At 46.6% G+C, this 14,117-nt stretch overlaps 1 protein-coding gene across 3 annotated transcripts in view; it reads right to left on the bottom strand.

The window, feature by feature from the left end:
• The window catches only part of UBXN1 (UBX domain protein 1), a 77,589-nt gene that overhangs the window by 19,171 nt on the left and 44,301 nt on the right, over positions 1 to 14,117 (bottom strand). For all 3 annotated transcript variants that reach the window (XM_033956831.1, XM_033956833.1, XM_033956834.1), the window contains exon 9: positions 12,258 to 12,438. In XM_033956831.1, the coding sequence (XP_033812722.1) occupies positions 12,258 to 12,438 (181 nt within the window). The remainder of the gene's footprint in view (positions 1 to 12,257; positions 12,439 to 14,117) is intronic.

The raw sequence follows: 14,117 nt of genomic DNA, 5'->3' as shown, positions 1-14,117 counted from the left end.
TGTGTTTCTCCCTATGTCCTTAGTGCCCCCTCCTATGTCCTTAGTGCCCCCTCCTATGTCCTTAGTGCCCCTAGTGCCTCCTTCCCATGTCCTTAGTACCCCTTCATAGAAACATAGAAACATAGAAGATGACGGCAGAAAAGGGCTACAGCCGTCTAGCGGCCTTCCTACGTCCTTAGTGCCCCAGTACCTCCTTCCTGTGTACATAATGCCCACAGTGCCTCCTTCCCATGTCCTTAGTGCCCCCAGTACCTCCGTACTATGTCCTTAGTGCCCCAGTGCATGCGTACTGTGTCCTTAGTGCCCCCAGTGCCTCCTTTCTATATCATAAGTGCCCCTAGTGCCTCCTTCCCGTGTCCCCATCACAATCTTCCAGACTTTGTCCCCCCCCCATGCCAGCCTGTCTGCCTGCCTCCCATCCCCCTGAGGAGCATATTTCCATTAACCCCCCCCCCCAAAGTCAGCCTGCCTGCCTCCTTCCCATCCCTCTGAGCATCATATTTCCACTTAACCCCACACACACACACACCCCGAAGCCAGCCTGCCTGCCTGCTTCCCATCAGAGCAGCATGTTTCAATTTAACCACCCCACCCCGAAGTCAGCCTGCCTGCCTCCTTCCCATGTTTCCATTTAACCCCCCCCCCCCCGAAACCCCCATTGACTCTCCCAGCCGACTCTCCCACCGCTAGACGGCCGACAAACATCCCGGCACCAGCAGCATCCGAGGCACAGTAAACACGCTGCTTCGGGCCTTCTACTGCCCTAATTTCCTCTGCCGCGTCTCTGATAATATCAGGGATGCGGCAGAGGAAATCAGGCCAGTAGAAGGACGCAAAGCAGCATGTTTACTTTGCCTGGATGCTGCTGGAGCCGGGAGGTTTGTGTTTGTCTCACAGTGGGAGGTGCGGCTGGAAGGGTCAACGGGGGTTTCGGGTGTGCTGGGTAGGGTCAGCGCCGGGGAGAGGGGGAGTCGTGGCGTGTTACCTGCTATGAGTCAGGCCGGAGCTGGGAAGCCCGCTGTGAGAGAAAGAGAGAGATGCATGGTAAGCGCACATGCGCACTCTTGTGGCCACAGCCTGACAGATCAGGACTCAGGGAACAAGGGGTAAGAGTGTGCATGCGCGCTTAGCATTTTATTATTATAGATTGTAAACTGCTTAGACTAACTGTGGTTGTATTTGTGGTATATCAAGTACATTGAAACTTGATGAATGGAGAGACCACTCGTGAGGATTGAGTTTCCTGCTCAGAGAGTCTGCAAGGATATTGTGTTCTCCTGGTATGTATACCACTCGTAGATGGACCCGTAGAGTCAGAGCATAGGTCCACAGGCAGTAAGCTTCTCTGCAGAGAGGAAGAGAGCCGGAGCCTCCCTGTTTGTTTATATAACACATTGTCCATCTGAATAAGAATGTGTTTGTTGCAAATCCAAGGGTGGAACGCCTGGCGCACATAATACACTGTTTGCAGCTCAAGATGATTGAAGTGCAGGGAATGCTCAGTTGTCGACCATTTTCCTTGGGTCTGCAAGTGGTCAAAATGAGCCCCCCAGCACTAATTGGAGGCATCTGTCGTGATCGTAAGAATAGGCAATGGAGGTTGAAACAGGCAGCCCTCCTGTAGGGATGGCGAAGAAGTCCACCAAAGGAGGGAATCTTGAACCTTTGCAGATAATGAACTCATTTTGTTGAGGGAATGATGTTTCTGATCCCAGTGCAACTTCAGGTGCCACTGTAGAGGTCTCATGTAAAGACGTGCATTTGGCATCAGATTGATCGATGCAGCCATATGACCTATCAGACGCAGAACAGTGCAGGCTGGAAGAGCCAAAGTCTGTCTGAAGTGAGTTAAGAACATAAGAAAATAAGAAGTTGCCTCCGCTGAGGCAGACCAGAGGTCCATCTCGCCCAGCGGTCCGCTCCGGCAGCGGCCCATCAGGCCCATTGCCTGAGCAGTGGTCCCTGACTAGCTCTATAACCTATCTCCACTCCTATCCCTATACTTGCCTCCTTCTCCTATCCCTATATCCTACCTCTACACCTATTGTTATGCCTCAGCATATTACTGACATGTTCAACAAATTACTGACATGTATCCTCAACATATTACTGACATGTATCCTCAAGTCTGCTTATCTGACCTCTTTGTCCTAAGTGTTACCTTGATCTCAAAGGGACAGTAAAGCTTGCTTATTTGAGATCCTGACTTCCTTTGCATGCGTGCCGCTCAAATAACATCAGTAAAGACAGATGGGAAACCAAACAAGTACCTCTTTGACCTGGGTGTTGTCAAAACAGATAACAAAAGACCAGGACCAGCTGTCTTACTAAGAGGCCAGTAACATCAAAAGGACTGAGAAACCAAACAAGTATCTGCTATCTTGACCTCTTTGACCTGGGTGTTGTCAAAACAGATAACAAAAGATCAGGACCAGCTGTCTTACTAAGAGGCCAGTAACATCAAAAGGACAGAGAAACCGAACAATTATCTGACATTCTGACCTCCTTGACCTAAGTATTGCCAAAACAACATCAAAGGAACTGGAAGCCGGTTTTCTTCAACATCTCCTTCTGACATCCTGACCTGGGTGTTGTCAAAACAACAGAACAAAAGACCAGGACCAAGTGTGCCTGAATAATAGTGAAGGACTCTGATTACTGCAGGATCAGATGTATTACTATGAACTATATAAGAACAGAACTCTGCCCTTAACCTTAGAATCCAAGACGTCTACAGGGACAGAAGCCACGATGTCTAAAGGGAGAGTCCTTTGGTCCCCCCCGCCTATCAATTGCAAGGATTCCCAATTGTGAAGGTGGTCAGTATATGGGGTCCAGGTGATGCTATTTTATTCTTATATTTATATATATATATATATGTATAATAAAGGATTATTGTTTATGCTTTTATATTGTCTGTGTGCTTTTCTGAGTGTCACTGATCATCCCATTCGACAGAAATAAGTGGCGGAACACCTATTTATACCCCTCAATCCCTTTGTCTTCTAGGAATCTATCCAAACCTTCTTTGAAGCCCTTTAACGTGCTCCTGTCTACCACAACCTCTGGAAGCGCGTTCCATGTATCCACCACCCTCTGGGTGAAAAAGAACTTCCTGGCGTTTGTTCTAAACCTTTCCCCTTTCAATTTCTCTGAGTGCCCCCTTGTACTTGTGGTTCCCCATAATTTGAAAAATCTGTCCCTGTCTACTTTTTCTATGCCCTTCAGGATCTTGCTAGAACAATAATTGTGTGATGTCTGTCTGGAGGAAGAGAGGCCTCACTGCATCGGTATAGCACAGTTACTTACCGTAACAGGTGTTATCCAGGGACAGCAGGCAGATATTCTTGACTGATGGGTGACGGCACCGACGGAGCCCCAGTACGGACAATTTTAGAGTGATCTCACTCTAAGAACTTTAGAAAGTTCTAGCTCGGCCGCACCGCGCATGCGCGAGTGCCTTCCCGCCCGACAGAGGCGCGCGGTCCCTCAGTTAGTATAAGCCAGCTAAGAAGCCAACCCGGGGAGGTGGGTGGGACGCAAGAATATCTGCCTGCTGTCCCTGGATAACACCTGTTACGGTAAGTAACTGTGCTTTATCCCAGGACAAGCAGGCAGCATATTCTTGACTGATGGGTGACCTCTAAGCTAACAAAAAAAGAGGGATGGAGGGAAGGTTGGCCATTAGGAAAACAAATTTTGCAAAACAGATTGGCCGAAGTGACCATCCCTTCTGGAGAATGCATCCAGACAATAATGAGATGTAAAAGTGTGAACTGAGGACCAAGTAGCAGCCTTGCAGATTTCCTCAATAGGAGTGGAACGGAGGAAAGCTACAGATGCTGCCATTGCTCTGACTTTATGGGCTGTGACAGAACCTTCCAGTGTCAGTCCGGTCTGAGCATAACAGAATGAAATGCACGCTGCTAGCCAATTAGACAACGTGCGTTTAGAAACGGGGCGTCCCAAATTATTCGGATCAAAGGACAGAAAAAGTTGGGGAACTGATCTGTGGGGTTTCGTACGCTCCAGATAGTAAGCAAGAGCCCTTTTACAATCCAAAGTATGCAGAGCTTGTTCCCCAGAATGAGAATGAGGTTTTGGAAAGAAAACAGGTAGAACAATGGATTGGTTGAGATGAAATTCAGAAACAACCTTGGGGAGAAACTTTGGATGTGTACGCAGAACCACCTTGTCATGGTGAAAAACCGTAAAAGGTGGATCTGCAACCAGTGCATGAAGCTCACTGACTCTCCTGGCAGAGGTAAGAGCAATAAGGAAAAGTACCTTCCAAGTGAGAAACTTGAAAGGAGAGGTAGCTAAAGGTTCAAATGGAGGCTTCATTAAAGCGGAAAGAACCACATTGAGATCCCAGATAACCGGAGGGGCTTTAAGAGGTGGTTTCACATTGAAAAGCCCACGCATGAACCTGGACACCAGGGGATGAGCTGAAAGAAGTTTTCCATGGACTGGCTCATGAAAAGCTGCAATGGCACTGAGGTGGACTCTGATGGAAGAGGACTTAAGGCCAGAGTCAGACAAAGAAAGTAAATAATCCAACAACGTCTCCGCTGCCAGGGAAGTGGGATCAAGATGATGAAGAAGACACCAGGAAGAAAATCTCGTCCACTTTTGATGGTAACATTGTAGAGTGGCTGGTTTCCTGGAGGCATCCAGAATGGAACGAACGGGCTGAGACAAAAGAGTATCAGTCGAAGTCAGCCCGAGAGATACCAAGCTGTCAGGTGTAGAGACTGGAGGTTGGGATGTAGAAGGGTTTCCTGCTGTTGCGTAAGCAGAGATGGAAACAGAGGAAGAAGAAAAGGTTCCCTGGAACTGAGTTGAAGTAGAAGGGAGAACCAATGTTGCCTGGGCCACCTCGGAGCAATCAGAATCATGGTGGCTCGTTCCCTCTTGAGCTTGAACAAGGTTCTCAACATGAGAGGCAGAGGAGGGAAGGCGTACAGGAACAGATTCGACCAGTCGAGGAGAAAAGCATCTGCTGCTAGACGGTGCGGAGAGTAAAGTCTGGAGCAGAATAGGGGCAGCTGATGATTGTGAGGAGCTGCAAAGAGGTCTATCTGAGGAGTGCCCCATTGAGTGAAGATAGACTGCAGAGTTACAGGATCGAGTGTCCACTCGTGAGGTTGGAGAATTCTGCTGAGTTTGTCCGCTAAAGAATTCTGTGCCCCCTGAATGTATATAGCTTTCAGGAAGAGATGGTGATCTATGGCCCAAGTCCAGATCTTCTGGGCTTCCTGGCATAAAAGGCGAGAGCCTGTCCCACCCTGTTTGTTGATGTAGTACATCGCAACCTGATTGTCTGTGCACAACAGAAGGACCTGAGGAAAGAGAAGATGTTGGAAGGCCTTGAGGGCGTAAAACATCGCTCTGAGTTCCAGGAAATTGATTTGATGCTTCTTTTCCTGGGCTGTCCAAAGACCTTGAGTCTGGAACTCGTTCAAGTGAGCTCCCCATGCATACAGAGAGGCGTCGGTGGTGATGACTAGTTGATGAGGAGGCTGATGGAACAGAAGACCTCTGGATAGATTTGAGGATACCAACCACCATTGAAGAGACTGACGAAGAGATGATGTCACAGATATGTGTCGTGAGCAAGGATCCGACGCTTGGGACCACTGAGTAGCAAGGGTCCATTGAGGAGTGCGCAGGTGAAGACGTGCGTGAGGTGTGACATGAACTGTGGATGCCATGTGCCCCAAGAGTACCATCATTTGTCTGGCTGAGATGGAAGGTAGTGAAAGCACCTGCTGACATAGAGACTGAAGGGTCTGAAGACGATTGGATGGTAGGAAAGCTCTCATTAGGAGTGTATCCAGGATCGCTCCAATGAATTGAAGTCTCTGAGTGGGGATGATATGAGATTTGGGTAGATTGATCTCGAACCCCAGAAGTTGTAGAAACTGGATGGTTTGGTTGGTGGCCAGGAGAACTGCTTGAGCGGATGTGGCTTTGATCAACCAGTCGTCCAGGTAAGGAAATACATGAAGGTGGTGAGAGCGTAGAAATGCCGCTACCACAATGAGACATTTGGTGAATACCCTTGGAGATGAGGCTAGACCGAAGGGCAGTACCTTGTATTGGTAATGACAATGATTGATCATGAATCGGAGATATGGTCTTGAGGTTACATTGATCGGTATGTGAGTGTAAGCCTCTTTGAGATCGAGGGAGCATAGCCAGTCGTTTTGATTTAGAAGGGGATAAAGGATGGCTAAAGAAAGCATCTTGAATTTTTCTTTTACCAGATGTTTGTTGAGATCGCGAAGATCTAGGATGGGTCTGAGATCTCCTGTTTTTTTGGGGACTAGAAAATAACGGGAGTAGAATCCCTGCCCCTTTTGATCTAGAGGAACTTCTTCTATAGCGTTCAGAAGGAGGAGGGATTGGACCTCCTGAATAAGGAGGGCAGATTGAGGACTGTGCAAAGCAGACTCTTTTGGCAGGCTTTGAGGTGGAAGAGTCTGAAAGTTGAGAGAGTAGCCGTGGCGGATGATGTTGAGGACCCATTGGTCCGACGTGATTACTTCCCACCGGCTGAGGAACAGAGAAAGTCGACCTCCTATAGGCTGAGGCAGGAGAGCAGGAATAGGGATACTGGCTATACTGTGGAGAATGAAGTCAAAAGGGCTGTGACTTCTGCTGAGGAGGTTGTTTCACAGATTGTTGCTGCTGCTGCTGTCTGGGAGGCTGACGTTGTTGTTGCCTCTGACGCCTGGGTTGCTGAGCAGTGGTAGGTAATGGACGAGCTGTGAAGCGGCGTTGATAGGCCGACTGCTGTCTATATGGTTTTGGCGGAGGAGGCTTCTTTTTATTTTTAAGCAGGGTATCCCAGCGCGTCTCATGAGCAGAGAGCTTTTGTGTGGTTGAGTCCATGGAATCCCCAAAGAGCTCATCCCCTAGGCACGGGGCGTTGGCTAACCGATCTTGATGGTTAACATCAAGCTCGGATACCCGAAGCCAGGCCAAACGGCGCATAGCCACCGACATTGCTGTCGCTCTGGATGTAAGTTCAAAGGTGTCATATATGGATCTAACCATAAACTTACGTAATTGGAAAAGAGACGACAAGCAGGTGTGAAAAGAGTGATGCTTTCGTGAAGGAAGATATTTTTCGAAAGAAGCCATGGTGGTAAGGAGATGCTTTAAATAAAAAGAAAAATGAAAAGCATAATTACTAGCCCTATTTGCTAACATAGCATTCTGGTAGAGCCTCTTACCAAATTTATCCATGGCCCTTCCTTCTCTGCCAGGAGGGACAGATGCATATACACTGGCTCCTGAAGTCTTTTTATGGGTGGATTCGACAAATAATGATTCATGTGGAAGTTGAGGTTTGTCGAACCCAGGAATGGGAATTACTTTATATAGAGAATCCAGTTTACGTGGGGCCCCTGGGACAGTTAAAGGAGTCTCTAAATTTTTATAGAAAGTTTCCCTCAAGATGTCATGAAGGGGAAGTTTCAAAAATTCCTTTGGAGGCTGATCAAAATCAAGGGCATCCAAAAAAGCTTTAGACTTTTTGGATTCAGCCTCCAAAGGAATGGACAAGGATTCACACATCTCTTTCAAAAAACAGGAGAAAGAGGAAGTGACCTGTTTGGAGGATGGGTCAGGGACAGCCGAATCCTCCTCCTCTGAGGAACATTCGCCTTCAGAAAGAAAGGGTTCCTCTGAGTCTCCCCACAGATCAGGGTCCCTGACATGGGAAGAATGGTCCCGAGACTCAGGTGTCGACGTTTGTATGTGTCGGGTTTTGCGCACCGACTTACCCGACCTCATCGATACCGAGTCAGGAGATGTTATCGGTCGCACCGGTGCCGAAGTCTGTACCGATTGATGGTGAGCTCTCGGCTCCGGTGCAAGGACTGGCATCGATACCGATGAGGTTAGGTGAAGCGGTACCGAAACAGTGGAAGCGGGTAACACGGGTTCCACAATCGGTATCGATACGGGTTGTTCCACAACCGGTACCGATAGCTCGGTGCGGGCCGGCACCGGAAGGTTCGGTGTCATGATAGCAGGAAGGAGTCGTTCTAATTGCTCCTTAAGCTGCACCTGAAGGATGGCCGTAATGCGGTCATCGAGGGATGGCACCGGTACCGCTTTTTTCTTCTGCGGTACCTGCGGTGCCGCTCGACGCCCCGGAGATGAGGAGCCCGATGTCGAGGGACTCACCTCTATAGGGGCGGAGCGCTTCCGCTGGCGTCTTACAGGCGGCAGGATTGGACTCACTGCACTCGAGGCCGGAAGACGTTCCAGCGGGGAAGGCTTCTTAGCCGGCTTACCTGACTGTTGAGACGCCGGTGTGGAATCACGCGGCGTCGAAGACGAGGGTGCCGACTGAATCGGTGCCGAAGCCGGAGTCGAAGGAACGGGGTCGGACATCTCGGCACCGAACAGTAATCGCTGCTGTATTTGGCGATTTTTTAATGTCCGTTTTTTTAGAGTAGCACAGCGGGTGCAAGTAGAGGCCTGATGCTCAGGACCCAAACACTGTAAACACCAGTTGTGTGGGTCCGTGAGAGATATAGGCCTAGCACACCGCTGGCACTTTTTAAAACCCGGTTGAGGGGGCATGAAAGGAAAAACGGCTTCCGCCAAATCGAAGGCCGAGGCTTCGATGGTGGCAGAAGGCCCCGCCGGGGAAAATCAAATTAAGAAAAGAAAAAATATATATATTTTTTTTTTTTTACAAAAAAGAAAAAAAGAAACGAAATAAGGCCAATTAGCCAAAAAGTTTACGCGAGCGGGAAGGCAATAGAAAAAAGTTTCAACAGCCGTTGAAAAAAAACGCGTCTTCTTAGCTCCGCGGAAACTAAGAAACTGAGGGACCGCGCGCCTCTGTCGGGCAGGAAGGCACTCGCGCGTGCGCGGTGCGGCCGAGCTAGAACTTTCTAAAGTTCTTAGAGTGAGATCACTCTAAAATTGTCCGTACCGGGGCTCCGTCGGTGCCGTCACCCATCAGTCAAGAATATGCTGCCTGCTTGTCCTGGGATAACCAGAAGTACTCCGATAAATGAAAGGGAGCGAGTTGGAGTTAGCTTGGACTTTTGGTAGTTGATGAGAAAACCTAGAGACTGCAGCGTGTGGACTGTGGTCTGAATGGTGAGAAGCAACTGATCCTTGCAGTGAGCTAACAGGAGCCAGTTGTCCAAGTAAGATAGAACCATGTGATGTTTTCTTTGGTGTGTTGCCACTAACACTAGACACTTTGTGAATACTCTTGGCACTGATGATAGGCCAAAGGGCAGCACCTTGTATTGAAAATGCTGATTTAGGAATATGAAGCAAAGAAAGTGCCAGTGGGAGGGGTGAATGGGAATGTGCATATTGGCATCCTTTAGGTCTAAGACGGCTAGCCAATCATATTGCTTCAGCAGAGGTAGAACTGTCGGAAGCAAAATCATTCTGAACTTCTCCTTCCTGAGGCAGGCATTGAATGGATGGAGATTGAGAATAGGTTGGAGTCCTTGGGTCTTTTTGGGGATCAGGAAGAATCTGGAATAGAAGTCTTGGATCGTTGTAAAATGTGGTACCTCTTCAATTATGTTGTTGCCTAGAAAAAGAGAGACTTCTATTGCAAGTTGAGGAATACGAGTATGCAGAACTAAGGAAGGATGAGGCGGGTGAAATGGAATGCATCCGGGAAGGAAATTGAAGAAGTATCCCTGGGCAATGATGTGAAAGACCCACTGATCCATCGTGATGGCCTGCCAGGCTGGAAGGAAATGAGATAGCCGCCCACCCAACCCCCAACAGTAAATGGTCAAAAACTGTGACTAGGTTTCAGCACAGACAGCTGAGATGTAGTTGACTGTTTCCTGTCTCTTGAGCGCTGTTTCTGGATGTAAGAAGAGGATTGAGATCTCTAGAGGAGGATGTATAAGGAGCAAACCTGTGTCTTGGATAATATTGCTGAAAAAATTGTTGATGGTAAGCTGTAAGAAGAGGAAGGGGATTGAAACGGATGAGAATGTGCAGTAGAGTGAGCCGAAAGCTCTCTGCCCCTAGAAGAGTCTTCTTTAAGTTGAGAGACTGTAGCTTGCACCTTTTCACCATAAAGGCTTTCTCCGAGACAGGGGGTGTCTGCTAACCTATTGTGCAAATCCTCTTGAAGATCAGATGCTCTGAGCCAAGCTGAGCATCTAGCCACTATAGCTACTCCTGCAGTGTGAGATGTCATGTCATAAGCATCATAGTTGTTTTAAATAAGATGATAAGTGTATTCCTGAAGAGCAACAAGAAGGGCAGGCAAAGTTTCTGTGGAAGCAGCCTATCTGTTGCAGAATAGAATGCTGAAAATGGAGAATTTGTAATTGGTGTGCAATAATCCTAGATGAAAGCATAGATCCTTGATATACCTTGCGTCCTATAGAGTCCAGGAAACTGAGATCCTTTCCAGGAGGCGCACTTAACGGTGATTTAGACATCTTGCCTTCTTAAGAGCCGACTCCGAGACCATTGAGTGGTGAGGTAGCTTGGAGATCAAGTCCAGGAGCTTTCTGGACCGTATACTTAAATTCCAAACGCTTGGAAGCCAAAGAGATGGATAAAGGTTTTTGCCAATTAGCTAACTGGAGGTCTTGTAAGAGCTGATGTACTGGTTAAAGAAATGAATTATTTTACTGGCATCTTACAGGATTGGAAAATAGCTTGAAAATCCTTACTTCTCATGGGTATCGCTACTTGATACAGACTTAACAATGAGGATACTTTTTGTAGAAATTTTGGATAGGAGTATTCTTCAGTTGGAGATAGAGACTAATCTGGATGGAGTGACTGATTAGAATCGGAAACAGGCAGAATATGTGGAGCTGACCGGTTGGGAGGAGAAGGTGCCCCCTGTGTTGGTGAAGAATAGATAGGGGTACATAGCCCCCATGCTAGATTTGGAGATTGTGGAAAAGGACTTGAAATGAGATGATCTCCTGAAGAAAATTGGTCCACACAGGTGGAGCACTGCTGAAGTTGCAGAACAGGATTGTGAGGAAGAAGCTGAATCAAGGTTGAACTTTCTTGCACCAGACACTGCAGAATGAGGAAAAAATTTGAAACATCCGGTGTAGGGTTGTCCTGCTGAATGCCCGGGGGAGATGGACACTTAGCAGAAGGAGTGTCCCGAGGGGAAGGAGAAGAGGTCCCCCGCTTGGATTTTGTAGAAGATTTCCCAGGTTTTAAAGAATTAGTTGAAGAAACTGAACTCCTCTGCTTGTGGCCAGGAGAGGACCGTGAGGCCTAAACCAAGCACCCGGGAGCCTTCCCTGAAGCCACTGAGTAGAAATTAACTTCTTGCCCCAATAGCGATGAAGGTGAAGGAGTAGAGCACTTTTCTAATGCTGGGGCTTTTTTACGGTGGCCACCCGATTCTGCCGATTTGTTATTGTCATGCGGCATCGGAGGCAGTTGGCTTCCCTCCTCTTGAAGTGCCGAAACAGGGCCCTGGGGGGAGGGAGCAAGCAGTGTCAAGTGCTTTGTAGATTTCTTCAACACTGCGGCCTAAGAACCGCCGTCCATAGCAGCTGTCAGTGCTGAAACACAGTTCTCTCCCGGTCCTAGCGCCTACCTTTTGAAGACAAACTTGCCAGTGAAAGACGCTACTAGTAAAATTTACAGTATTTAAACTTCGTTGTCATGTGGACTCTTGCCGGCTCTCCATGTCACTCTTTTTTAAAAATAAAAAAATAAAAATGGAAAGCCTTGCTAGACTATATAATATATCTGTGAGGAGAGAAGGGATAGCTCGCGATCTGTCAGGAGCGGTATGAGAAAAAAAACTGACAGGCTGAGGGAAGTGGCTGGGAGTGTAGGGTCTTCTGCACATGCCCAGTAAACTTTTAAAAGCTTAACTAGCTATGGGAGAGTTCCGACACACAGGCTCAGTCAGTGAACTTCATCTACAAGTGTGCCTGCATTTCCCTTGTTTGTCTACAGAGAAAGACCATGCCCATACAGTGCTCCCTACATCTATACAGAGAGGTACAGGCAGATACAAACATTAACATTTTTGATACCGTTTTAGCAAATCAATCCTGTTATTAGGATGCAATCTGCTATTTCCAAGTTTACCTCATTGATTATATTCATGCTTTTGTTTATTTTACTATTGTTTATACTATTAACAAAACTAAGTTTTAAACCAAACTGTATCTGTACACTGCCTTGAGTGAATCTTTTCATAAAGGCAGAAAATAAATCTCAAATAAATAAATGTTCTGAAAAAGAGCATGTCTCACCAAGCTCTTGTAAAGGTTTCTCCATGTCCTCTGCTGTAAACACACGACGGGGAAAGCTAGTCATGAGGTTGAAGGGGTGACCCCCATCATGGAGATTCAGCTCCACATAGAGTCGCACAGCTGCTAGCTGCTCCTTAGCCTGAAACGTCTGAGTGAGAGAAGAACCATCCAGCAAGCGTACCTGGAAAGGGGCAGAAAGAAAAAACTATATCTTAACTGATAATTTTCTTTTATTTAGTCACAGCAGATGAATCCAGAGACTTGTGGGTTATGACCATCTACCAGCAGATGGAGATATTAAACTGAACTCTTCATGCAAGATGTCATGCTCCTTGGTCAGCCTGTATTTCTCATAACAAAGCAGAAGGACAATTAGTGAAAACAATGATATAAGCAGAACTCCTTCCTCACAGCCACTAAATAAGAATCTGACAAAAATCAGAACTCGGTGAGGCAAGAAAGCCAAATACCTGGAAAAGGAAATAAGAAAGGGAGGGACTCTGGATTCCTCTGCTGTGACTAAAGGAAAGAAAATTATCAGGTAAGACACAATTTTTTCTTCCTTGTTTTCAGCAGCAGATGAATCCAGAGATAAGAACATAAAAATAGCCTTACTGGGTCAGACCAATGGTCCATCAAGCCCAGTAGCCCGTTCTCATGGTGGCCAATCCAGGTCACTAGTACCTGGCTAAAACCCAAGAAGTAGCAACATTCCATGCTACCAATACAGGGCAAGCAGTGGCTTCCCCCATGTCTTTCTCAATAACAGCCTATGGACTTTTCCTCCAGGAACTTGTCCAAACCTTTCTTAAAACCAGCTACACTATACGCTCTTAGCACATCCTCTGGCAATGCGTTCCAGAGCTTGACTATTCTCTTGAGTGAAAAAAAATTTCCTCCTATTGGTTTTAAAAGTATTTCCCTGTAACTTTGTCCCCTAGTCTTTGTAATTTTTGACAGAGTGAAAAATAGATCCATTTGTACCCGTTCTGCTCCACTCAGAATTTTGTAAACTTGAATCATATCTCCCCTCAGACATCTCTTTTCCAAGCTGAAGAGCCCTAACCGTTTTAGTCTTTTTTTTTTAACTTCTTATTTATTGAAATTTTCAAAATATTACAAGAAACTACCGTTTTTGTTTTTCCTCATACAAGAGGAGTTCCATCCCCTTTACCATCTTGGTCGCTCTTCTTGTGGGATACAGCAAAGTAGTCCTATTTAGGGAGTAATAGTGAAAGTTATCTGGAGAAGCCAATGTTGCAAAGGAGGCTAGTGAGCTAGCTACCACTTGGAGGATGAGAACCAGTGAAACTAAGAGACTGCAAAGTCTAAAAGAAGATATCCTTTGCCCACAGATATAAGGATTAAAAATTACACAGAAAGAAGCCACTCACTATCGCCAACCAGAAGACGATAAAGGCCAGCCAGCTCAGTTAACCAGCCTACGAAGAGCACTGACCAGACCAGCTATACAACAGAGTGGCAGCTATAGAGAGAGTATGAGAGGTGCATCAGACATATAGCATTTTTTTCTTTTTTTTTTTCCTCCTTTTTTTCCCCCAGGAAAAGGCCTCAGATTCGGAGCATATGCGTAGTCCTATCATGGACTGAACGGTCAGCGTAACTTTACAGCTCCATACTCCAGTCATGGGCCAAAAAACCTGGACTTTATAATTTTTAAATAGTTTTTTAGGGAACTTTTTCATTAGTGAAACTTAAATAATGTGATTAAAAATTCAACATTACAAAATATAACTTATTCACAATGCATTGCTCTCTAGATTAGAAAATAGTTGACAGCTGAATTACTTATCTCAGACAGTTTTCATTGTGACTTGAGCGTCCCGTTGGTTAGTTAGT

The sequence above is a fragment of the Geotrypetes seraphini genome, chromosome 8, assembly GCF_902459505.1.
Source record: "Geotrypetes seraphini chromosome 8, aGeoSer1.1, whole genome shotgun sequence".
Classification (NCBI taxonomy): Eukaryota; Metazoa; Chordata; class Amphibia; order Gymnophiona; family Dermophiidae; genus Geotrypetes; species Geotrypetes seraphini.
This window is presented reverse-complemented; position numbering and strand designations above follow the sequence as displayed.